The sequence below is a fragment of the Neophocaena asiaeorientalis genome, unplaced genomic scaffold, assembly GCF_003031525.2.
Source record: "Neophocaena asiaeorientalis asiaeorientalis breed wild unplaced genomic scaffold, Neophocaena_asiaeorientalis_V1.1 scaffold230, whole genome shotgun sequence".
Taxonomy (NCBI): Eukaryota; Metazoa; Chordata; class Mammalia; order Artiodactyla; family Phocoenidae; genus Neophocaena; species Neophocaena asiaeorientalis.
In genome coordinates this window covers 10,713,068-10,739,502 of record NW_020175186.1, presented here as the reverse complement: position 1 = coordinate 10,739,502, position 26,435 = coordinate 10,713,068, and the positions used below count along the sequence as shown (strand labels likewise).

The following is a 26,435-nucleotide window of genomic DNA, read 5'->3' as shown; positions in this document are numbered from 1 at the left end:
GTCCTTCCATTGCATGATGGTTGTCTTGTGTCTGTACATTCTGGCCCATACCTTTAACAACGTATTTTACAAGCAATGTTAAATATGATATGGAGTTACCCTGGAGACTTCCTTGCAAATACACACACACATAATCATTCACTCATCCCTCTGAGTACGAACAGATTTTTTATGAAGATATTGTTGTTCAATGGACTAAGCAAAGGACAAAAGTTAGCAACTCCAGAATTCACCCTGGGACCCTGGCTTTTGTGGTCTTGGGCAAAAATATTAACCTTTCAGCCTGATTTCCCATCTGCCAAATGGAAGTAATAATGTGGCAGTTCTTGGTTTGAAAGTCAAGTACTCATTTATTTTAAAGCAGTTCATCTGAAGTGTTAGAATAATTTTCTTCATTCTTAAGCACACAATTGAAAATGGATTTCTAGGTTTACACTTCTTAGGAAATAAATACTCTGATGATAAAATGTATTAACATACAATAGCTGCTGTGTTAAATTTTTGGAGCTAAGAATTTTCACAGATGGATTGGACTAATTTGTGAGATTATGTAGGACAATCCAATATCAAAAATCATCTCTAATCAAAGATCAAGTTGGTAGCTATTGCTTTCTATTTTCTCAAATTAAAGGATTTTCTCAGAGTTCTAAATTAACACGCTCGTCATGATTATTCTCAGTTCTACCACTATTTCTTCTCAGTTCCTTATAGTCTGTGTTTTTTAGCTGCTTGCAGAATGCACGGAACAACTTGGTCTTGCCAGAGCAGCCTCCAAAGTATATACCAAAGATGGAACCACAATCCTTTCCTTGTGGGATTTGGTTTTATGGGCTCTTGATAAATCTTTTATCCAGAGAGACTCTGAGGGACAAAAGGAAGAGGCAGCTCCTGTTGGAACAAAAGAGACACCTGTTAAAAGTATGGAAGGTTGGTTACATTCTACAGGATTTAGCTGATTCTACTTACGTTTGATCATATGAAAGTTAAATGTAATTCTTTCATTCAGTCACCCCTTCGAGAGTTAAAAAAATCACAGGAAGCTACTCATATGAAATTCTCATAATGTTTTTACATTGCAGAATAATAAGAAAAAAAATTTTTAATGTAAATTTGATTTCAGCCCCAAAACAATAAATAAATTGCCTAGAATTTATAAAACATGTTTGACAGTTTAGCTACTTTATGCAACATGAGCAGGTTCTGTTCTTAAATTCAGAACCAAAACCAACTGGAGACCGCTTAAGAAAGTGGGACTAGATCAATGCAAATCTCTTCCTACTATTAGAAGAGAAGGTGTCCTCTCTACACCTCCTGTCCTCCAACTCCCCTCCCCCATCTCCACTGCTCCTATGAACTCCCAGAAGCTACAGCAAATGCACCCCTATCACAGCTCCTAGCACATTGTGTTATAATTATCTGTCTACATCTTTGTGCGTTTCATTAGACTAGGTACAACTTGAGGGCAGGGCCTGTGCACCCAACAACAATTTGGTAAATGAAAAAGAGTCTTGCTAGCAGTGATTCGGCGGTTGTCTCAGGTTTCCATTGTTGTGTTGAGAGGCATGGTTTAGAGGTTAAGAATGTGGATTTTGGAGCTGAAAATACCAGCTCCTACCTGTCACTTGTTAGATGAATGATCGTAGGTACTCTCTGTACCTCAGTTCCCTCATTTGTAAAATGAGGACACTAACAGTCACATGAATATATACTAGTTCAGTCTTCATAAATATGAATGTGTATTCATAAGAATATATATGCATATGAATATATATCACTTAGATTAATGCCTGGTTGATACTTAGCAATTTAATAATATTAGTTATCATTATTGTGTGTAGGATTAAAGAGGAAAAACCCACTCCTTCCTGTGTGTCTCTCCTTCATTCTCATACTAGTATCCCATTCACAATGCTTCTGACACCAGACCTGTGGGGTTTTTTCCCACACCAACTGCCACACCATCTAGCTGGATGTCCTACAATTTAACTCAATTCTGACACTACCTACCTGGAGATAAGGTCAGATCCCACAGGTTGAGGGCCCAGTCTCACAACACTGCTTCCCACTCACCCCATTTCAGAGGTCCAGACCTGTGCTTCTGACTGAGTGGCTATAAATTGGCTCCCTCCTCAGGTTCAATTAATTTGCTAGAGCAGCTCACAGAACTCAAGAAAACTGTTTACTTACTGTTTACCCATTTATTATAAAAGGATATGGTAAAGGATACAGATGAAAATCCAGATGAAAGAGAAGCATAGGGTAAGATACGTGGGAAGGGGCATGAAGATTCCATGTTTTCTCTGACACTCCACTCTCCCAGCATCTCCATGTGTTCACCAAACCAGCTTTCTGAACCGTGTACTTTTGGGATTTTTATGGAGACTTCATCATGTAGGCATGATTGATCATCAACTCCATTTCTAGTCCCTCTCTGGAGAATGGGTAGTAGGGTTGAAAATTCCAAGTTTCTAATCATGGCTTGGACTTTCTGGTGACTAGCCCCCATCCAGGAGCCCACCAAGATTCATCTCATTAGAGCAAAAGGCACTGCTAGCACCCAGGAAATTCCAAAGAATTTAGGAGCTCTGTGTCAGGAACTGGGGGCAGAGACCAATATTTTTTTCTATTATTTTATAATGATATTATTTTTTGGTTTTCTAATGAGTTTTAAAAAATAATTATGTGAATATTTAATGCCTAGCTGATCACTAAAGCATATAGTTCTGCCTTTATTTGGCATGTGGAATATCTGATCTCCAGGTTCTGGAAGATTTAAAATTTCAAACATTCTTCTTTCAAATTCTTATTTAAAACCTGCTTGGAGGTAATGTTATTCATGCAGGTCTACCAAGAGGGTATGGCCATCCTTTCCCCTCATATTCTAAAGGTTATCCTTGAATTAGGCAGGGGCATTAGCTGGCTGTCCCCTTTACTGAATCATGACTTGGAGTTATGACATCGGTTTGCATTGAGGAAATTAAAAGAAACAGGCATCAATCTAAAACTCAGTGTCATGCTTACTATAAAGGCGGTGGTTAAAGGCACTGGCTCTAGAAGCAGATGGCCTTGATTCTAATTCTGGCTCTGCCCCCGCCTGGCTATGTGACTAAATCTCAGTTACTGTGCAAAAGAGGAGTGGACCTACCTCAGAGTACCATTTTGAGAATTATATGCGATAATGTTTATAGAGGTCTTAGTAAAATGCCCAGCACATAGTAAGTTCTCAATATGTATTAATTATATATTAGGATACTGTTTGCTGTATCACAAATAACCCCTTTATTGAAGACCCTGAAATAAATTTCTCAGGACCAGGAAAGTTGTATCTTGAGGAATTTATCTCTCTCTGTCAGCCATGTGTATCTTGAAATGGTGTTTTCCTCTTTGCTTTAGCCACAAGGATTCTCAGCGCCCAAATAGTGCTTTATCTCCAGCAAATAAAAATAATGTGGTATTCATGTCTAGTATCATAATGATGATAAATATATTGTCTAGCATTTTTTGGATGCTTGCACAATTAACTAGACCAAATATTATTCTAAACACTTTCCTTTTTATAATCATCCCAACAGCAGAATGAGATAGATACTATTAATCATTTAATTGATGAGTTCTCTGAAGCACCTTATCTCTGGCTTTGGTCTATTCCTATACTCCTTTCTCCCCTTCCTTGCTTTTTTTTCTCTTTATTTTATCCCTTTTCAGTGTAGATATTTTGGTAAGCTACCTCATAGTTTTTTCATGACTAGATAAAGTGTAAGAAAGGAATTAAAATATGTATTTACAATAAGATTTGTTTAAATTATTTAGTTGCATATGAAGTTTCTGATCAAATTTATGTATTTGCATCTGGTTTGGGCATTAACCTGTTTAAATCAAGTCATTAATGAAGAATAAAATATTTTGAATAAACAAGTGAATTCAGCAAATTTATTCATTATTCATTGAACAATAGTATATGTGTCATTTGTTTCCCAGGAACAACAAGAATGACAGTGAAAACAAAATTATTTCCAAAGTCTGTGACATCTGATAGTTTGGATGATATAGATAAGTCTTTGCTCACCCTCATCCTCAGAAATCCTATTGCCATCTGGGTATCTTGCGGTGAACCATTTCTAAGTCCGAATGGTAAGTGTTTTGTTTTTGCTTTCTTTCAAGCAAGTGCATAAGGAGAGAGAGAAATAAATTTTTGGTCACCATAAGAAAATCAGTTAAATGTGTATAATGTTAACATAATAACATCACATTTATGCAAAGAACGGGAGGTTCATCAATTGACATGTGCACAAGGATAGCTATACTCCTATATTTGCACGATTGCCTGTTTTTTTCTTACTGGAATGGAGTATTCTGCATGGAAAGTGTCTAATTTCATTGATAAAGAGATCCTTGGTCTATAAGACTGAGAATAATGATATACATTAGAAAATAACAAATGAGTTTAATTCACACTGAAGACGACCTGTCTGCACATTTTCATTTTTAAGAATTGCACCCTTTAGGCAGTAGGTGGATGTTTAAAAGAATGAATGGTTCCAAGGAAGACTTTCATCACCTCCAAATAGTTTGTGGAAATAGAAAATGAAATATGGCTATTACATATGGTAAATCTATATCATAAAACAACACTGTTCTTCTTTTTTCCCCCTCCATTCCATAAAGAAATGCCTTAAGCCCTGTCATCTTTCAAATGAAGTTTCTTTTAATGACCCTTACCTTTTAATTACTTGTTTCTAATTGAATTTGTTTCTTGGAGCAGAAAGTTCTTTATAAATTATTGGCTTGCATGATAAATTACTGTTGATAATAAGAATGCAAGATAAAATATCATGTAGTTTTTTTAATTCTAGCTTTGAAGAAAGCAGAAAAAATAAAAAAACAGAACTGGCTAAAAAAGGACAAAATTTTGGCTGATCTAGACACTATGAAACACAAACTGAGACAGTTAAAAGGTCAGTATGAACTAAATCAAGTATCACCATGTTTAATTCTAAACCTTTAATTCTTAACCTTAATTTGCTGGTAGTTTTTTTTTTAACCTTTAGATACCAGATGCTTAACTGAATATCATATATTGTGTTACAAAAGTCACTTGAGCAAGTCTAAAACCTATTAATATGTCTTTTCAGTACTGATTTTGTATTTGTAAATTTTATATTAAAATGAATATCACATGATTTATATATACATTTTTAAAATTTGGAGGATGTGTGGATCATATAACCACCCTATTGGTTTTGAAACAATTCCTGAACTGACATTTTATGGACTTTGGAATTAGTCATTAAACAAAACTTTCTGTTATTTCTTAGGTATTGCCTGGGAAGAAGTTTTGTTAAATAATCTGAGTGAGGAAGTACTAAATTCTTCAAAGATTAGTGTCTTTATCACGGAAGGGAGGTTATCTTGTTATGCGGCATAAGATATGTTATTCATAGACAAAGTGATTGATTGACAATATTTGTCCTCTTCTTCCATTCTGTTTGTCACAGAATCTTAAGTTCCTGATCTTGTATTATTCCCAGCACTTCAGACACCAAATGATTCTTTGGGGAATAAATATGTTATGGACTTTAGTCTGGGAAGGAATACATTTCAGGCTCTGTAACTGCCATAGCAGGATTTCAGCTCCTGAGTATCTGTACCATCTGGTGTCAGAAACATGTGAATCTTACTTCAATAAATAAGACAATTAGTCCTAAGTGCACTAGACAGCACTCTGGGTTGAAATGGCTATTTTTCAGTTTTTACCAAAAGAATTACTGGGTCTAACTGAAAAGCATCTATTACTATTGCTAACCTCTACTACTCCAACTACTTGACACTTGCACTTGAATGTCCCATAGGCATGTCCAAAACTGAAGTTAACACGTCACCATATAGTGACCATACCACCATTTCATTTCATATGTTACCACACCAATGCCTCCTTCATTTCTTCTGTGGGCATTACCACAACCAGGTGTTCCATCTCAAGGAGCTGGCAGTCATCCTTGGCATCTCCCACTCTCGCTATCTCTAAGCAAATATCAGTAAGTCTTGTTGCTTTGAATCTGTTTTTTCAAATTAATTCTAAGGATCTTGATTCGTACTGTCATTATCCAAGTTCAAGCTATCGTCATCTATTCTTTGGGTTACTGGGTCAGCTTTCTGTTCAGTTCCCTCTGCCTCAAACTTTTCTCTCTCCTGTTCTCTTGGATTGCTTCTCATTATTTACTTTTCAGCTTACTCATTATTTCTCCTAAAAGTCTTCCCTAACATTCTAAGTCAGGAATAGTGTGGTTTGTCATACCCTTAACTTCCCCCGATAGCCCTTATCACTTTATTATACATACCTGATCATATGACTGTCTCTCCTATGCTACATTATAAATTCTATACCCTTCTAATTTGTTCTCTGAATAGTTGTAGAATTATTTAATTAAAGAATAAATGGAATTTCAGCCATCCACTCCAATGAGCTTTCTAAGCTCTATTTCTTTATCAAATTAAATCAATAGAAAGTAACATATTAAAAATAGCACCCGGCAGAGCTGCTTTTACTGAATTCTGATTTTATATCATGTCTTTAGCTTTTATTATAATTAAGTATTAAAAAGGTATTTAAAGTTCAGTTGGCATCATCCACAATATCACTGTGGAAAACAGTCTTTTTAGTCAGATGGTGTCCATTATGGGGAAATCCATTAATGTAGTTTCTCTTAAAATTTAGTACTAAGATAAATCTTGTCTCTACTGCTAAACTGTTATGTTTTCTGCTATTAAATGTACATTCATTGCTAACTTATAAAATACCTACTGTGAGAATGGTCTTTTCTAGTTGCTGGGATTAGGAGGAGAAATAATAGCAAGTTTAAATTCAGTAAACTGCAATCCCTGTTGGATTGTGAGCTTCTGTTTTTTTTCCTTTTCTTAAAATTCAATCATTTTATCATTTTTTTAACATCTTTATTGGAGTATAATTGCTTTACAATGGTGTGTTAGTTTCTGCTTTATAACAAAGTGAATCAGCTACACGTATATATGTATCCCCATATCCCCTCCCTTTTGTGTCTCCCTCCCACCCTCCCTATCCCACCCCTCTAGGTGGTCACAAAGCACCGAGCTGATCTCCCTATGCTATGCAGGTGCTTCCCACTAGATATCTATTTTACGTTTGGTAATGTGTATATGTCCATGCCACTCTCTCACTTTGGCCCAGCTTACCCTTCCCCCTCCCCGTGTCCTCAAGTCCATTCTCTACGTCTGTGTCTTTATTCCTGTCCTGCCCCTAAGTTCTTCAGAACCTTTTTTTTTTAGATTCCATATATATGTGTTAGCATACGGTATTTGTTTTTCTCTTTCTGACTTACTTCACTCTGTATGACAGACTCTAGGTCTATCCACCTAACCAGAAATAACTCATTTTCGTTTCTTTTTATGGCTGTGTAATATTCCATTGTATATATGTGCCACATCTTCTTTATCCATTCATCTGTCCATGGACACTTAGGTTGCTTCCATGTCCTGGCTATTGTAAATAGTGCTGCAATGAACATTGTAGTACATGACTCTTTTTGAATTATGGTTTTATCAGGGCATATGCCCAGTAGTGGGATTGCTGGGTCATATGGTAATTCTATTTTTAGTTTTTTAAGGAACCTCCATCCTGTTCTCCATAGTGGCTGTATCAATTTACATTCCCACCAACAGTGCAAGAGGGTTCCCTTTTCTCCACACCCTCTCCAACATTTATTATTTGTAGATTTCTGATGATGGCCATTCTGACCGGTGTTAGGTGATACCTCATGGTAGCTTTGATGTGCATTTCTCTAATGATTAGTGATGTTGAGCATCCTTTCATGTGTTTGTTGGCAATTGGATTCTCTATGTATAGTCATGTCATCTGCAAACACTGACACTTTTACTTCTTCTTTTCCAATTTGGATTCCTTTTATTTCTTTTTCTTCTCTGATTGGTATCGCTAAAACATACAAAACTATGTTAAATAATAGTGGTAAGAGTGGGCAACCTTGTCTTGTTCCTGATCTTTTCCAGTGGAAATGGTTTCAGTGTTTCACCATTGAGAATGATGTTTGCTGTGGGTTTGTCATATATAGCCTTTATTATGTTGAGGTTAAGTTCCCTCTATGTCTGCTTTCTGGAGGGTTTTATCATAAATGGGTGTTGAATTTTGTCAAAAGTTTTTTCTGCATCTATTGACATTATCATATGGTTTTTATCATTCAATTTGTTAATATGCTGTATCACATTGATTGATTTGAATATACTGAAGAAGCCTTGCAGTCCTGGGGTAAACTCCACTTGATCATGGTGTATGATCCTTTTCATGTGCTGTTGGATTCTGTTTGCTAGTGTTTTGTTGAGGATTTTTGCATCTATGTTCATCAGTGATATTGGCCTGTAGTTTTCTTTTTTTGTGACATCTTTGTCTGGTTTTGGTATCAGGGTGATGGCGGCCTCGTAGAATGAGTTTGGGAGTGTTCCTCCCTCTGCTATATTTTGGAAGAGTTTGAGAAGGATAGGTGTTAGTTCTTTTGTAAATGGTTGATAGAATTTGCCTGTGAATCCATCTGGTCCTAGGCTTTTGTTTGTTGGAAGACTTTTATTCACACTTTCAAGTTCAGTGCTTGTGATTGGTCTGTTTATATTTTCTATTTCCTCCTGGTTCAGGCTCGGAAGGTTGTGCTCTTCTAAGAATTTTTCCATTTCTTCTAGCTTGTCCATTTTATTGGCATATAGTTGCTTGTAGTAATCTCTCATGATCCTTTGTATTTCTGCAGTGTCAGTTGTTACTTCTCCTTTTTCATTCCTAATTCTGTTGATTTGAGTCTTTTTCCTTTTTTGCTTGATGAGTCTGGCTAATGGTTTATCAATTTTGTTTATCTTCTCAAAGAGCCAGCTTTTAGTTTTATTGATCTTTGCTATTGTTTCCTTCCTTTCTTTTTCATTTATTTCTGATCTGATATTTATGATTTTTCCTTCTGCTAACTTTTGGGTTTTTTTGTTCTTCTTCTCTGACTGCTTTAGGTGTAAAGTTAGGTTGTTTATTTGAGTTTTTCTTGTTTCTTGAGGTAGGATTGTATTGCTATAAACTTCCCTCTTAGAACTGCTTTTGCTGCATGTCATAGGTTTTGGGTCATTGTGGTTTCACTGTCATTTGTTTCTAAATATTTTTTGACTTCCTCTTTGATTTCATCAGTGATCTCATGGTTATGTAGTAGTGTATTGTTTGGCCTCCATGTGTTTGTAATTTTTACAGTTTTTTTTTTCCTGTAATTGATATCTAGTCTCATAATGTGTTGTGAAAGGATACTTGATACGATTTCAATTTTCTTAACTTTACCAAGGCTTGATTTGTTAACCAAGATATGATCTATCCTGGAGAATGTTCCATGAGCAGTTGAGAAGAAAGTGTATTCTATTGTTTTTGATGGAATGTCCTATAAATATCAATTAAGTCCATCTTGTTTAATGTGTCATTTAAAGCCTGTGTTTCCTTATTCATTTTCATTTTGGATGATCTGTCCGTTGGTGAAAGTGGGGTGTTAAAGTCCCCTATTATTATTGTATTACTGTCAATTTCCCCTTTTATGGCTGTTAGCATTTGCTTTATGTATTGAGGTGCTCCTCTGTTGGTTGCATAAATATTTACAATTGTTATACCTTCTTCTTGTATTGATCCCTTGATCATTATGTAGTGTCCTTCTTTGTCTCTTGTAATAGTCTTTATTTTAAAGTCTATTTTGTCTGATATGAGTATTGCTACTCCAGCTTTCTTCTGATTTCCATTTGCATGGAATACCTTTTTTCATCCCCACTTTCAGTCTGTATGTGTCCCTAGGTCTGAAATGGGTCTCTTATAGACAGCATATATATATAGGTCTTGTTTTTGTATCCATTCAGCCAATCTATGTCTTTTGGTTGGAACATTTAATCCATTTATATTTAAGGTAATTATCCATATGTATGTTCCTATTACCACTTCCTTAACTGTTTTGGGTTTGTTATTGTAGGTCTTTTCCTTCTCTTGTGTTTCCTGCCTAGAGAAGTTCCTTTAGCATTTGTTGTAAAGCTGGTTTGGTGGTGCTGAGCTCTCTTAGCTTTTGCTTGTCTGTAAAGGTTTTAATTTCTCCATTGAATCTGAATGAGATCCTTGCTGGGTAGAGTAATCTTGGTTGCAGGTTTTTCTACATCATCACTTTAAATATGTCCTGCCAGTCCCCTCCAGCTTGCAGAGTTTCTGCTAAAAGATCAGCTGTTAACTTTATGGGGATTCCCTTGTGTGTTATTTGTTGCTTTCCCCTTGCTGTTGTTAATATTTTTTCTTTGTATTTAATTTTTGATAGTTTGATTAATATGTGTCTTGGGTGTTACTCCTTGGCTTTATCCTGTATGGGACTCTCTGCACTTCCTGGACCTGACTGACACTTTCCTTTCCCATAGTAGGGAAGTTTTCAACTATAATCTCTTCAAGTATTTTCTCAATCCCTTTCTTTTTCTCTTCTTCTTCTGGGACCCCTACAATTCAAATGTTGGTGCATTTAATGTTGTCCCAGAAGTCTCTGAGACTGTCCTTTCTTTTCACTCTTTTTTCTTTATTCTGCTCAATGGTAGTTATTTCCACTATTTTATCTTCCAGGTCACTTATCCATTCTTCTGCCTCAGTTATTCTGCTATTGATTCCTTCTAGAGAATTTTTAATTTCATTTATTGTGTTGTTCATCATTGTTTGTTTGCTCTTTAGTTCTTCTAGGTCCTTGTTAAACATTTCTTATATCTTCTCCATTCTATTTCTAAGATTTGGGATCATCTTTACTATCATTACTCTGAATTCTTTTTCAGGTAGACTGCCTATTTCTTCTTCATTTTTTTGGTCTTATGCATTTTTACTTTGCTTCTTCATCTGCTGCATATTTCTCTGTCTTCTCATTTTGCTTAACTTACGGTGTTTGGGATCTCCTTTTCGCAAGCTGCAGGTTCATAGTTCCCATTGCTTTTGGTGTCTGCCCCCATGGCTAAGGTTGGTTCAGTGGGTGTGTAGGCTTCCTGGTAGAGGGGACTGTTGCCTGTGTTCTAGTGGATGAGGATGGATCTTGTCTTTCTGGTGGGCAGGACCACGTCCGGCAGTGTGTTTTGGGGTGTCTGTGAACTTACTATGATTTTAGGTAGCCTCTCTGCCAGTGGGTGGGGTTGTGTTCCTGTCTTGCTAGTTGTTTGCCATGGGTTGTCCAGCACTGTAGCTTGCTGGTCACTGAGTGGAGGTGGGTCTTAGCGTTGAGACGGAGCTCTCTGGGAGAGCTCTCGGCGACTGATATTAGTGGGGCCGGGAAGTCTCTGGTGGTCTAATGTCCTGAACTCGGCTCTCCCACCTCAGAGGCTCAGGCCTGACACCCAGCCAGTGCACCAAGACCCTGTCATCCACATGGCTGGATGATGGGCAAGTCAGAAAGGAATCAGGTTTCCGGCCCTTGGATTGTGGCCGACTCAGGATTGGGGCTCCACAGGTCTGCCTCTGGATTGTGAGCTTCTTGAGCATTGGATGAAAGAGGAGGTTTGGGAGGTATGAACAGTGACTAAATCAATTATATCATATTATTATAAGGATTGGTAAATACAGCAAATTTTTATTGAGCATATACTGTGTACAGAGTACTATGGTAAGCTGATTTTACATTTCATTTGTAAGCATGATCATTGCTAATATTAATGAAATTGTAGTAATAACTTTGTGGTGTTGTTATGATTAAGTTACAAATGCCAAATATTTACTACATGCTTAGTACAGAATGAATATTCACTAAACATTAGAAGAGGGATTCCTGAGAAGGCAGTCCACTTTCCCAGTTGGGACCTTAAAAACAGATAAACAAAACTGAAGGATGGCAGATCAGGCCAAAGTATCACCTTTGTTACATATAAAGGCAATGCTGGAACATTTTATTTAGTGTGAGAGCTAAATGGATCTGCTAACTGAAACCCCAAATGAGGTGGACTAATCCTCTCAGGCACATATGGTGCTGAACCAGGATGGGCCCTCCCAATAAAGGAGAGGTATGAGGAGAGCTGTCCAGGTGAGATTTATAGTCTGAAAGAACAGCAAAGTACCCACGTTCTCTAGCTTTCCCCATTAACAGTTAGATATTATCTTCCCCCCTCCCCCACCAATCACATGTGAAATAAAACAGAATATATGGAAAATGTGATAAGAAAATAAAAAGTAATTTATTCAATACATTTTTGTTTTGTTTCTATTTGTTATTCTTACCTACATAAAGGATAGTTTATTATGAAAATCTTTTGTGATGATATTATGTCCCTTTATAAAAGTTAGAGTGCAAATGCTTTCATTTTCTTAAGACCATTAGAAACAAGTTGACAAAAAACAATAATGCATGTGTTTTTTGCTCTTTCTTATATTCAAATCCTGGCTCTTAACAGTGTAAATGGTAAACTATTGGAGAACTGTCTTTAGTTGAGCAAAATTTTAGTGTTCAAAATGCATTATAAATAAAATATTTATTGAGATGTTATCCACAATAATTTATGTGGATAAATTAATGTTGTCTGTACATTATGAATAGAGTCAGCTGAAAACTATATTTGGCATAAATTTGTGTTATGTATTTTTCTGGTGCCACTGTGCTCTTCTCCAAAACATGTTGCCTAATGGCATTGTCACCGTAACTCATTGGCTGTTAATTCAATTATGTTTTCTCCGTAACCATAAATTGCATATGAATGCTTATTAGGTACATAGAGTTCTGATTTCCCTGAAAAGTCATTTCTGCCACCTATTTTTATTGCTGGATCTATTTACACAAACTTGAGCTATAAGAGCACAAATGTGTTATCCTCTACAAATACTGAATTATTTTCAAAAGGTTTTGTTCATAGTCACGGTATGAAAACCTGCACATTATAAGTCTCCTGGCAACAAAATTAGGACTTAACGTCATTTCAGTATTTCTATTATTTTATCCACCTAAGTGTTACTTTCTCAAAAAAGCCTTTTCTGACGCTTCAGGCTAGGTCAGCAACCTGTTTTACATGCTTTTACACACCCTGTACTTCCATGGTGCAACACAGTTACAATCAGTTATTGGTGTAATCATTTCCTTGACATTTGCCTTCCTTACCAAAGTGTAAGCCTTTGAGGCAAGGACTTCGTCTCGAACATGTTTTGTATGTGCACCATCCAGCACAATGCCTGACTCATACCTGATGTTCAACATAGGTTTCTAGAAGGAACATCCAAGAGAAAGCATTATTTGTACTTAAGAAGTTTCGAGATCAGTCTGAGACTCAGTGCTCAGTATATCTTCAACCCAGAAAAAGAAAACAATTTAATAAGTGTGACCTTTAAACCTCTTTTATAATGATTTAAAGTGGTCTAGCTGAAAGAATGCATAAATTCAAATCACCACACTTATTAACGTATGCCTGTGATTCTTTAGAGTACACCATTCCGATAAATATTTTCTCTTACCACAGCTTCTTAAGAGCCCAGAGGACACAGCAGAGGTGTCAGAAACTAGTCGTGTTCGCAGGGTATTATTAGATAGAAAAAAAAAAAAAAGGCCTCCTGTCTCTTGGGTTAATATTATTTTAGAAATACTTAATCCCCAGGCTGCTAAACTAATTGTGGGGGAAAGGCTTATTATTAGTGAAGAGAACAAAACATATGTTCCATGACTGGAAGAGATGATGGGCTATATAGGTCATGGATTCTATTTGACTAAATTACCGCTGAACCATATCGTGGATGAGAGGTTGGGGCCAGTGTGGAAGTCAGCGTGTTATCTTTCTTTTCCATCTGTACACTGAGTATGCATATCCTGGCTATTTAAAGCCTCAAGCTCCCGTATGAAGAGACATTGTTAGATCTTATTACCTTAGGCATCTTTGCTTTTATGATATATTTAGTATTTTACCCTCTGCTCCCAAGTGAAATGATTTATGCATAGAAAGCCAAACCAATTTATTTGAAATCTGAAAGCCTATCATCAGAAACATTTCCAGAGACTTCTTTCCCCAGGGCGGCGGGTAGCAGCATGTCAGCCAGCCACCATGGTTCCCAACAAAAGCCCTGTGCAGCCGGTGGTAGTGGAAGGAGGCTGGACTAAGCAGACTCAAGAGGAAATTAAACTCATGGACCTTATAAGACATACAGAGGTATGATCTTTAGGACTCCAGACATTAAAGACTCAGGCTCTTTTATAAGCTTTTAAAAGTACAGTATTGAATTTTTAAATTATGCTATTAATATATTCTCGGCATCTGGTCAGTAATGACCACATAAGCATATGCCAAGCATTGAGTTGGCATTTGGAGAGTAACTATCTAAGCCACAGCCAGCTCATATGAAAGTCTGTTTTGTTTGAATGGAGACCAGAAATTATGACCTTAGCAAAGAAGAGAAAAAGGCCCAGTGGATATGTACAAAGGTAATTATAATAAATGTAGTCAAGTTGAGCCTTATGGCTTCATTGCTCATCACTCCTAAGGGTATGTCTCAATATGTAAAAAGAGGAAGGAGTAAAATACTAATTTCAATGGAGACATTCAGAAGTGAGGAATTCAAAAAGCAGTTTCAATCCAATTGATTAATCAGACAGGATTGCCAGACATAAAAAAGGCGAGAAGAGAAAGGTCAGCTGTTGAGAGAGGATTGGGGATAGAGAGACCTGGGAAAACTTTTTGCTTTGTGAAGTTTTTCATCAAAATGATGTGTTCTTATTTAATAGGGTTTCTCAAATCATGAAATGTGTTCAATCTAAATCTTAAGCGTGTGCCCAAGTCAAGGTTACTAGAAAAAAGAAATTGACATTGCTAGAAATATGACTTCTTGCCAAGCTAAGAAGGATAAATCACTGACCAGGGAATGAATGCAAAGCATTGAACTAGAACATGCTTGAAGTAGGATGAAAAGCTGCCTGGCAGGGATCTGGCAGAATATAAAGGTGGCTGCTATATTTTAAAAGACAGAGAGTAAAGATTTAAACAATAGTCATGTACATTCCCTTAAGCCTGTCTTGGTTAAAGGAAATGATGCTGTGATTCTAATCAAAAACTCATTTGTTAGATGCAGGGAAATCACTCAGTAGGAGAAACGCCATGCAAAAATCCAAAAACATATCTCTATTTATTTCTCCAAATTATAAATGAAAGTTAAGTGCTTTGCCAAAATAAGCGCCTTATTATTACTACTCTAATGATTATTATGGCTTACAGTGGTGCATTGAAGCAAGGGGAATTTACAGAAGAGTCAGTGATAGGAGAGGGTAATGTAATTCCTAAATCTTTTTTCCGTATGATGTACAACTATAAGGTATTTCTTTCAGCATATTCTACACACACGTGCACACACACACACACACACGCATACACACTAAACAGACAATTCTCTAACCATGGCATTCTCTGGGCTTTTCTTAACAGGCACAGCTTTCTGAAGTCCAAGAACTGCAATCCAAGAGGAATCCTCCAACTGCACCTAAATGTATATCATTCAAGAGGAGCAGCTTGTATAAGCAACCCGATGCAAAACGAGCATGGATTTACCTAAATGGAGGCAGACCTGAAGATGGCACTTATGCCCGGGGCAAAACTATTTCAGAGGTAAACCTAGTGTGAAAGGAGAGTGTTTTATAGACCTGTTTTCAAATTCCAGCTCTGACATTTATAGATTGTTAGGTCAGGCAAATTATTTTACCTCTCTAAATCTCATTTTCTCATCTCTAAAATGGCAGTAATACTTTCGTCACAGGGTGGAGTCCAATGCTGTCTGACATAATGCGTGCATCAGAATATGACGCTTGGCCAGCAGAGAACAATGACAGTTAAACTCATTGCACCCAAGTTTAGAGTAAATCTAAGCCTTAAGATAATTTAAAATAGTTTTCTCGAACCCGCGTCCCCTGCATCGGCAGGCGGACTCTCAACCACTGCGCCACCAGGGAAGCCCCCTGTTCCATTTTAAACCTAGTTCACAAAAGGGTGATTATTCACTGGATATGTTCCCCGTGGGGAAAACAACAGTATTCACTAGAGGAAATCTATCATATTCTTGTCACACAGATTCTTGGAACTATAGCAAACTTTCCACTTTCCAGAATTAAAACATTGACTAAAGAAAAGATGAGTAGCAGTTCATTTATTGTTTGCAATATCAATGATACAATTCTGAAAGTTGACATTTTGTCTTAGTCTTTAAATGAAAACTTTAGGTACCTAATAAATGGATTTTGGTAGAATTTTTAAAAGTCTTATTTGTTGCAGTGATATCTTATAATAGTCGTTTGGCTTTATTATTTATGAAATGTTTTTATAATTTTTTCTGGGACAAGAGGAAGTCATATAAAGGTGAGATGTTGGTGGGAGATGGAGGGAAAGGCAAGACCAACAGGCAGGCCTGGAGGAGTTCATGGAGGCTGATGGGTGCACCTAGAGTGGCAGGGGCACCTCAGAGGAGTTGTGCCCCTGAAGGTTGGTGATTTCAAAGTGTGATGGAGACCACTTCTCTTTGACAAGGACTTTGGATAAGAACTGTGAAAGCAATTGCATCTCAGAAGTTGACAGCCGATTTGCTGTATTTGAGAAAGGAGAGAAAAATGCAGACAATAAATTCAAAACTAGGCATACAAGTAAAGGAACTTCATACACATGGGGAAGAAAAAAGAAAGTGATTTTTTAAAATGAGTGAAACTTTTTCAGGAGAGAACACCCTAGAACAGTTTCTCTAACAAACCTGAAATGTTTCTTCCTTGCTGGTTTCTTTGAAAATCACAGAGTTTGTATTGCAGATGTTAAGTCTTAAGCTGCACATAACCATTGCAACTAGAACTGATACATTAGTGAGGGAATATGAAATGATTAATAAATAAAAAGTAGAGCAGGGACGAGGATTAAAGATAGCCTGTCAGGTTCAGGATAGCAAAAACTTACCATAACTTTTACAAAAATTACATATACCTGGTGAAAGAATGACTTTTTGATTTATGTGACTCTCATTTAGCATATAAAAGCCATGCCATACATATTATTCCATGATCATATAATTTTTTATGAACTTTGTACATAAAGGGCACTGTGCTAGATGCTGTAAAGTATTATCCTAATTTATGTGTGTGAAAAGGGTTTGAAAACTTTATAGTGCAGTATAATTGACAGGTTAACCTATAGCAATAGGAGGAATAAAATGACACATGATCTATGTTCTCATTAAATGCATACTTCCAACTGGCAAAACATTTGAAAATATATCAAGCTTTACTTAGGTTTATAGAGAAATGGACACTCTCATATCGATGGAAGTGAAACTTTTTGGAGGACCATGTGGCTATACAAATCATAAGAAAATGCACTTCTAGAACCTTATCCCAAGGATATTTTCATGAATTTATGCAAAGTTTGTTTGGTAAGAATAATTATCATGGGGCTATTTATAACATATATAGATTAGAAATAAACACTTATCAATAGGGAGTTGGTTAAATGAATTATAGTGTATAGGATGGAATATTACCATAATTAAAATCAACTTTAGAAAGAATGACAATAAAGATGTTCAAGATATACTAAATGAAAGAAGCATACTATAAAGCATGTAGAGTTAGATTCTATATACATACATGCACAAACCTAAAAGGAAAAGACTGGAAGGATTTTATTTTTGGAAGTGTTTATTGGATGGTCTTATTACTGGTGGCCTAATAAAAGTTGTATTTCTTTATTATGTGTTTTTCTTTGTGTTCCATATTTGGTTATGATGAACACAGATTGTAAGAAAAATTTGCTAAGGGAGCTGACCTTCCTCTTAGAGAAGTACTAACAGCATGTGATGAAGGTCAGGTCAGTAGTACATACAGGAAGTTCAGTAGTTCAGAGGAGGGAACACTGGGCCCACCTGGGGTGAAGGAGAAAGGCTCCCCAGAGGACTCAACCAGGAGCTCTGATGGAACTTGAGAAATGGGTAAGATTCAACATTTAGGCAGAAAAAAGCATTAACAAGCATGAGGGGCATCACACACAGAGGTATGGGTGTTAGAATTCATAAACATACAAGTAGATGGTACCTGGACTGAGAATTAGGGAGAGATACAGACAACTGGAGAGACTGTTCAAAAGCATACAGGGTAGGCTTCCCTGGTGGCGCAGTGGTTGAGAGTCCGCCTGCTGATGCAGGGGACATGGGTTCGTGCCCCGGTCCGGGAAGGTCCCACATGCCGTGGAGCGGCTGGGCCTGTGAGCCATGGCCACTGGGCCTGAGCGTCCAGAGCCTGTGCTCTGCAACGGGAGAGGCCACAGCAGTGAGAGGGCCGTGTACCGCAAAAAAAAAACAAAAAAAACATATAGGGTGGACACCACATACTCTCTGTATAGTCTACTTGGGCTGCTATAACAAAATACCACAGACTGGGTGGCTCAGACAACAGAAATTTATTGCTCACACTTCTGGAGGCTGGAAAGTCCAAGATCAAGATGCCAGCAGGGTTGGCTTCTGATGTGGACTCTTTTTCTGGGTGGCAGATGGCTGACTTCTCACCACTGTGTCCTCTCAGAGCCTTTCCTCTGAGCACATGTGGAGAGAGAGCTCTAGTGTCTTTTCAGCCTATGAGTTTGGGGAAGGACACAGTTCAGTCCATTACACTACCCCAGACTAAAGTTCATGAATCACTAGTTTGTCTCTGAATAAGGTCATGGCATAGTAAAACCAATGTTTTGGGGAGACTAATGTGGCCTCAGTGTGTAGAAAGCTACTTAGGCAATGTCTAGAAAGTTTTCTGCATATTATTTCTTCTTTTGCTTTATTTAAAAAATGTTCTTTCTAATCTCTTTCTTTCCCTTTTCTGTTTTGATTTTGATTTTAGGGATCTGAATGAGATTCTTTGTCATCAGTTAGAAATGTATCCTTTCAGGCTCTCAGGCTGTAAAGAAAAGTTCAGGAGAATGGACTGTGTGTGTGAAACAAATAAACAACAGGAAGAGTAGGGTTCAGATTTTACTAGGGGAATCTGGCTAACAACACCAATTCCAGAGAAGCTCAGAGTTTCAATGGTTGGTACTTTTACCAGAAGAATGAGGAGCAGAACGCATTTCAAGGTGCTTCGCTCTACTTTCTGTAATGAAACCCCCAGAAGGTATTTGAATCCCATCTAATGCAGGCTTTCCCTCAACTTCGTTCACTGCTGTGGCTATTCTGGGTGATTGAACCACATTCTTCCTACCCAGTCTTTGAACATGGCTGGAGCAAACTCTCATTTCCAACTGGTGTAGGCTCATCTGTCATCAGTGCACCAAGGTGACACCCTCTCTAGGGTTAGTGGCTCTTTCTTCAGGGCCATCATCTTTCTCTGATTTATGACTATCGGGGCCCCTCCTTCTATGGTCCTAAAGCATCTGTCTCCTCTCATCCCAGCAACCTCTCTCTGATTCTACAGAATCTCAAAAGCAATGTGTTCTCTCACAGCCAAGCACAGTTCTGAATGCGTGAATGGAAGCTGAAAGAATGAGAAACAGATTTTTTTGATTTGGAGAGGCAAGTACCTCATGTCCTCAGGGAATATGAAATAGTTCTGTGATGCCCACGTGAGCCACTCTGAGAGGACCTGGCCTATGAAAGCTCACAAAAGAGATTGTGGGTGAAGAATTATGTATAGAACATTGTTCTTTTATTATGAGTTTTTGTTATTGCAAAAATTACAAACATTTAATTTATATTACCCACTCTAAAGAAGGTACTTGAGTAAATTTGGATATATTTGAAAAACTGAGAATTAAGAATGTCATTAAAGGTCATAAGCTAACTAGATATTTTAGAACTTAATTGTACAGAAAATGCCTTTTGTTTTCAAATTTACTTTTAAAAGATTTTTGTAAACTCATTAACTGAGTCTCATGTAAATAGATCTTTGTGAACACCGAGTGAAATAGCTACAGATTTAAGTCATATTTTGTATTTGGTATATGCCGTTATTAAATTATATTTATTTTTCTGATTGTAAACAGAAACACAATCTCTATAGACGAGTGACATTTTAGTGGTAAAGTAGGGGAAAGTATAAGAATTATCCTTATGTAGGATCTTTTCAAGCTACAGGAATTTCTCCCAGAGACATATCCACACAATTCTAGGACAGCTCCCCACTGCTCCCAGTCCAGATAGAAACTCAGTTATCATACTCTCTGGCTGCCTTGGAGCAGAAAAATATATAACTGCTATGGGCTGAATTGTGTGTCTCCACCTCCCACCCCCCGAATTCTTATGTTAAAGCCCTAACCCCCAATGTGATTGTATTTGGGGATAGAGCTTTTAGGAGGCAATTAAGGTTAAATGACCTTAAGGGTGGGGCCCTAACCTGATAACTTTTGTGGGTTAATAAGAAGAGAAAAAGAGCAATCTCTCTCTCTTCTCCCATCATATGAGGAAGGCAGCTAACTGTCTGTAAGCCTGGAGGAGCTCTCACCAGAAACCAAATCAAACCACAGCTTGATCTTGACTTGCCAGCCTCCAGAGCGGTGAGAAATAAATTTCCTTTGTTTAAGCCACTCAGTCAATGATATTTGTTTTGGCAGCCCAAGCAGGCTAAGATAGTGACTATTGTTATGGAAAATTTAGAAAAACTGCAAAACCATATGAAACATACGAATCTATTGTAATCACTATGAATTTTTTGATTATTTGAATAACATTTGTTCTGGTTTCTAATTATAAAACAACATACAGCCAGTGCATTAATATTAGAAAAAGGAAAAGCACCAAGAAGGAAATGAAAATTGTATCACCCACAAATAACCACAGTTATTAAAATTTTAGTAGATATATTCCTATGGTTTCTACATGGTTATTTATATATTTGTTTGCCATTGTGATCATGGTAGATCACATGGTATATATAATTTTGCAACCTGTGTTATTCGCCTAACAAACCGTTGTGACTTTTTGCCCACAGAATTTAATATTCTTTAACAAAACATTATTTTCAATGGCATCATCATCTTCTATCAACTGGATGGATTATTACTTACTCATCCAGTTTTCTATTGTTTGCCATTTAGATTGTTTTTAATTTTTTGCTATCATAAAGCATGCTCCAATGAACATATCTATATATAAATCTTTATTTAATTTTCTGATTATTTCCCCCAGATAAATTCCTAGAAAAATTGCTAGGTCAAATTATGTAAATGTGCTTGAGGATTTTAATAGCTGTCGCCAGCTTGTTTTCTAGGACCATTACAGGAGTCCATGCTCCCACAAGTGGTGAATGAGAGTTCCCACTTACCTGCTGTTTACATGAGTTATCAACAATGCTAATTGCCATCACTTAGAAACATGTATTTGCAGGTTGACAGGAGAGAATGTTATACCCGTGCTTTAATTTATATGTCTTTAATTATTTGTAAAAGTGATTTTGACTTGTTTTGCTTTGTTTTACCATTTATTAGTAATCTGTGAATTCCTGACAAATTCTTTGCTATTTTTCTGCTGGAAGTATTTTTCACACTGATATGAATCTTCTTTTTTTAAAGTAACAAGCCTACTATGTGTAACTTTGTCAGATTTATTGTAACAATGATCCAATTTGCCATTGTGTCTAGGAGATTTTTTAAGGTACAGAAATTAATATATTTTAAAAGTCTGTTCTTTGCTTTTCATGTTCCAATAGTATTTTACTATCCTTATGTCATAGAAAGATTCATCTTAAGATTTTTATAATTGTGTCTTTCCCGTTTACTTTTTAAACTGTGTGAAACTTCCTTCTGGTGTAAAATTTGAGTGAAGCTATTTTGTCTGTTTTATTTATTGGCTTAAAATTATTATCTCAGCCCTACTTGCTGAATAATCTTTTTTGTTCTCCCCATTGAGTTGGAATACAAACTTTATAATATACTAAATTCTTATTAGCTTCTGCTTTTAAGCTATCTAATACTTTTAGAATTACTATAGCTTTTTAATATATTTTAATATCTGATAGAAGTTGCCTATTGTTGTACTTTGCTTTCAGACTTTACTTGATTATCCTTGCCTGTTGATTTTTATAGATGAAGTTTGGAATTACATTTCAACACCCTAAAATCATCCTACAGGAGTTTTGACTGTAGTTATGTTAGGCTATTAACTACTTTCATAAGAATTGACACCTTTTACAATATTCAATCTTTGCAGCCAGATTGAATTCTCTGGCATTGTTTTATATACATATACATTTTTTTTTGTCCTTCAGTAAAATTTTATAATTTTTTATAAGGAAGGGCCTCACATTTTAAAATAATTGACATTCTGAGTTGGTTTGATGTTGGGATGAATTTACCCCCACTATATTTTTTTAAATACTTTTTTTTGGTGAACAACATAAAACTACTGATGTTTTATAATTTATTTTGTGCTTGGCCACTTTACTAAGCATTCTTTTTGTCATTAATTTCTCATTCAACTTACATAAATTTTCTAAGAATGAAATCATATAAAGTTCACATGGTGATGATTTTGCCTACTCCTTTAGAAGAACTGTTTCTCTTATTCTGATTTTTTGTTTTATTGCATTGATTATAATCATAAAAGTAAATATTCCTAACGATGGAAAAAGAGAAGAAACAGCATCTTTTTCCCCCATGAATAGCTAGAAAGTTTGAATGCTTTGGTTTCTCTTTTCCTTGCCCATGTCCCTTTTTGGTGATGTCTTACATTTTTACTTTATTTTTTCTCTATGGAGACTTACCTTAAAATTTTAAATTCATTTATTTTCTGACCATTTTTATAACAGCTGTGTCATGTTCTAGTGGTCTTACTGCTTAATATTAGTCACTTTATATTATGACTTTTCCATGGTGATGGAATTTCATTCATTTTTTAATAATCCGAAATGTATCTGAGTGATATGTTTTCTGAGTTTTTGTACACATAAGGATATCTTTTGTTTCCTGTAACCTACGTAATAATTTAGCTGGATACTGAGTTCTTATACTGAAACCTTTTCCCCTAAAAACTTCAGAGATTTTCTTTCTTTTTTTTTTTTTTTGGTATTCATTGTTGCAGAAAACAGGTCTAAACATAACTGAATTTTCCCCCATGTCTGAAAGTCATACTTTTTGCCCAGTTATATTTAAATACTAGTCATCTTTTTCATTAACTTTGCCTTATCCTAGGTTAGCCTATTTGATCTGAAGACATGGGTCTTTGAAACAGGAACGTTTTCTTCTGTTTTTTGAATAATTGCTTAAGTTTAATTTATTCTGGATTCTTCTCCAGTAACACCAATAATGTATAGATTTAATATCTGATGTCTTGACATTCCAAATGTTTTACATTTTTCTCATAAATTTTGTCTTATCCTTTCTCTGTATCCTATGAGATTTTCTCAACTTAGCCCTCCCTAATACTGATTTGATTTTCTACAAAATTGAGTCTGCTTTTTCCTGCTTTAAGACAGAGTTTAATTCTGCTATTGAGTCTTTTATTTCCTTACCTCTCATTCGGCTGTCTATTCATCCCAATTTAAACCTCTGTTTCTTCTCTTACTTGCTGTGTGACCTTGGTTATGATATTAATGTCTTTGTTCTCCATTTTTCTCATCAACAAAAGGAGGATAATAATTGTTTCCACAGAAAAAAATTAGATTGTCCTTAGAAACTTTTAGAAAAGTTTCTAGCCCACAGAAATGTGCTAGTAAATTTTAACTGCTATTATTGTTACCATCATCAGTATCACCATCATTATCTCTGCCTGCATCTCAGCAATGCTCCTTTCCTTTGAGCTGTTGTCATCTCATTTCTGTGTGTGTGTGGGAGTGTGTGTGTATGTTTATGGAAGTCATATTTTACTAAATTTGGGGGGAGCACAATATAGGTACTCTCTAAAATGTATTTGTGCTCTAAATCTTTTTGTTAAATCTTCACCTTGTGTACAGATACCATTTTTATGTTGTAGAATATTTTCATAAGCCTCATATAGTTGCTGATGTTCATTTTTCTATTTACATCTCCTCGTTCAAGGAGAGATCTCTTGACAGAAGACATTAGTTCTCCTTTGTTCTCCTAAATTTTGACTTGTGAGCTGTTAGGATCCACCCCTAGATCCTGAATCAGAATCAAATGGCTGCTGACTGGCTGTCATTTAGCAAGAGGTGTAGGACTGCATTTAAGTCCATTCGCCCACTGCTCTTCTCTAACTATCCCACTCTACAGATGGGAATGTATTCTGGGATAATTTCCATTACTGTTCAATTCAGTGCATTCATCTCTTGCTCACAATAGTGAGTGAAAACTTCACTCTCTGAATTGCATTATCTCACCACTTCTTTCATGTCTTCCTTCATATTACTGATTCATTTTCCAAATGCAAGATGCCATTACTTGCCCAGCTCTGCCCACTGCCACCCTGCATTGCTGTGAGTTGTAGCCCCTAATTCGATATACAAAAAGAAGTACTGCAGTCGCAGAAGTCACAGAAGTGACTGCAGTGGCCATGAGAGAGATTCTTGGGGTGATGGGAATGTTCTAAAATTGTATTGCAGGATGGTTGCACAACTTTATCAGTTTACTACAAATCATTGATTGTTTCGTACTTGAAATTAATGAATTTTATGGCATGTAAATTAAACCTCAATAAAGCTGTTAAAAAATTTTTTTAAAAGTATAGAAGGTGAGTTGGAACACATGTGGACCTGGCTCCTTCATTTTGGGAGAGCAGGTGTTTGACCTGCATGATAGGTAAAAGCCATACAGGCAGGTGTGTGGAAACCTCTTACTTTCCTCCTGCTTGCTTGCATTGTTTTGTCTTAAAGTCTTATTCAGACTAATGGAACCACCCTTAGGGGTCTGGTGACAGGTTAGCCAATCTTTTTAGTACTCTTGACACTTCGTATCTGTACATGTGTTTTTATGAATATTTCAAGGAAAATTGAGAGAAATTGAATTAGGCCCTTAAACATAGTTTTTTAATTTACCAATTGAAAAGAAAAAGACTTTTGATAATAGAATCATAGAGTCAAAGAGGTGTTAGACCAAAAATTTGATTTTATAGTGAAAGAGATTCTTTCATAGGGAAGTTGCCTGACTTGTCTGAGTCATACAGAGGCCAGAGCCAGGTCAGTGCTTTTGTCCTTCTAGCTTCTTGCTCATTGAAAAAAAAAATGAGCTATTCTGACAAGTCTAGATTCTTCAAGCCAAGGTCCTTCATATTTAGTCATTTCTTAAACAGCAAGTGGCCTCTTCTACATAGAAAAATAGAGACCTACAAGGACAAATCCACTGACAAGCACTGAAGTTCCTTACCATTTAACACATTAGGGAACATTTGTAAGCCCTTCTTCTCATCTCCTTCTATACCTCTTCCTTTTTTTTGTTTAACTTTTATTGGAGTTTAGTTGATTTACAAGTTGTGTTACTTTCTGCTATACAGCAAAGTGAATCAGTTATACATATGCATATATCCACTCTTTCTTTAGATTCTTTTCCATATAGGTCATTACAGAGTATTGAGTAGAGTTCCCTGTGCTATACAGTGTACCTCTTTCTAACAATTATAAGTAAAATGAATATTTATATCATGATAATAGTTCTCTTAAAGGAGTTGATTCTTTAATATGTAATTATGGTGTGACATTCCACATCCCAGTATGTGTGTCCCTTTGTGTTTCAGCTGCTGAGTGACTGCTCCTCTCGTCTCAAACTGGCCCACCCAGCCAGAACACTGTACACCCCTGACGGAGAGCCAATTCACTCGTGGGACGACATAGAGCGAGACATGGTCATCTGTGTGTCCACAGGGCATGGCTTTAGAACCCAAAGAGGTATGGGTGACGTTTTCTTTTCCATCAAGTGTTTGAAGAATTAAAGCATTCACTTGTTTCTTCAAAGGGCTAGTTTACTGAATTTTACATCCCATCATGATGATTTTTAATAATTATCCTCCTCCACGCTTTTCTACTCCATGTTACTAAAGTTAAATTCAAGTATTTATTTGTTGGAACCTCACTTTTGACACTGTTTGATCTAAAGAATTCAAGTTCTGTTAGTCTTGAATTTTATCCAAGGGGCTTTATTTGTATAAATTCTAAAGGGCCTCCTTTGAAGGTATTCATTCTTTAGCATGAACCCTGAGGAAAGTGAGGCTTCCTTGACTTCCCACTCTGCAAGTTATTTAAAACTTAATGTTTCATTAATAGCAAATATACAGTTTAAAGATTTTTTTCTTTAGTAATAAGTAAATATATGCTTGTTTTATTATCTTGTCTATCCTTTGAATATTTTCTTTGATAAATGTTAGAAATAGAAAAGAACATACGTTTGTTATTAAACTAACTCTTGTCCTTTATCCTATTTATTTTGAGGAATTTAAAACCCTTTTCCGGAGTAGGTATACATTAGCAATGACATAATTTTCAGGATATTCTGAAGAACACTGATATCATTTTAAAGGAAATTAA

At 36.3% G+C, this 26,435-nt stretch overlaps 1 protein-coding gene across 1 annotated transcript in view; it reads left to right on the top strand.

Annotated features, from left to right (window-relative positions):
• Positions 1–26,435, top strand: part of LOC112412883 (uncharacterized) — a gene marked incomplete at its 5' end in the record, with an annotated part of 237,774 nt that overhangs the window by 191,077 nt on the left and 20,262 nt on the right. The window contains 6 exons of the mRNA XM_024764620.1: positions 726–918; positions 3,979–4,131; positions 4,854–4,955; positions 14,042–14,178; positions 15,445–15,624; positions 25,649–25,799. Of these exons, the coding sequence (XP_024620388.1) occupies positions 726–918; positions 3,979–4,131; positions 4,854–4,955; positions 14,042–14,178; positions 15,445–15,624; positions 25,649–25,799 (916 nt within the window). The remainder of the gene's footprint in view (positions 1–725; positions 919–3,978; positions 4,132–4,853; positions 4,956–14,041; positions 14,179–15,444; positions 15,625–25,648; positions 25,800–26,435) is intronic.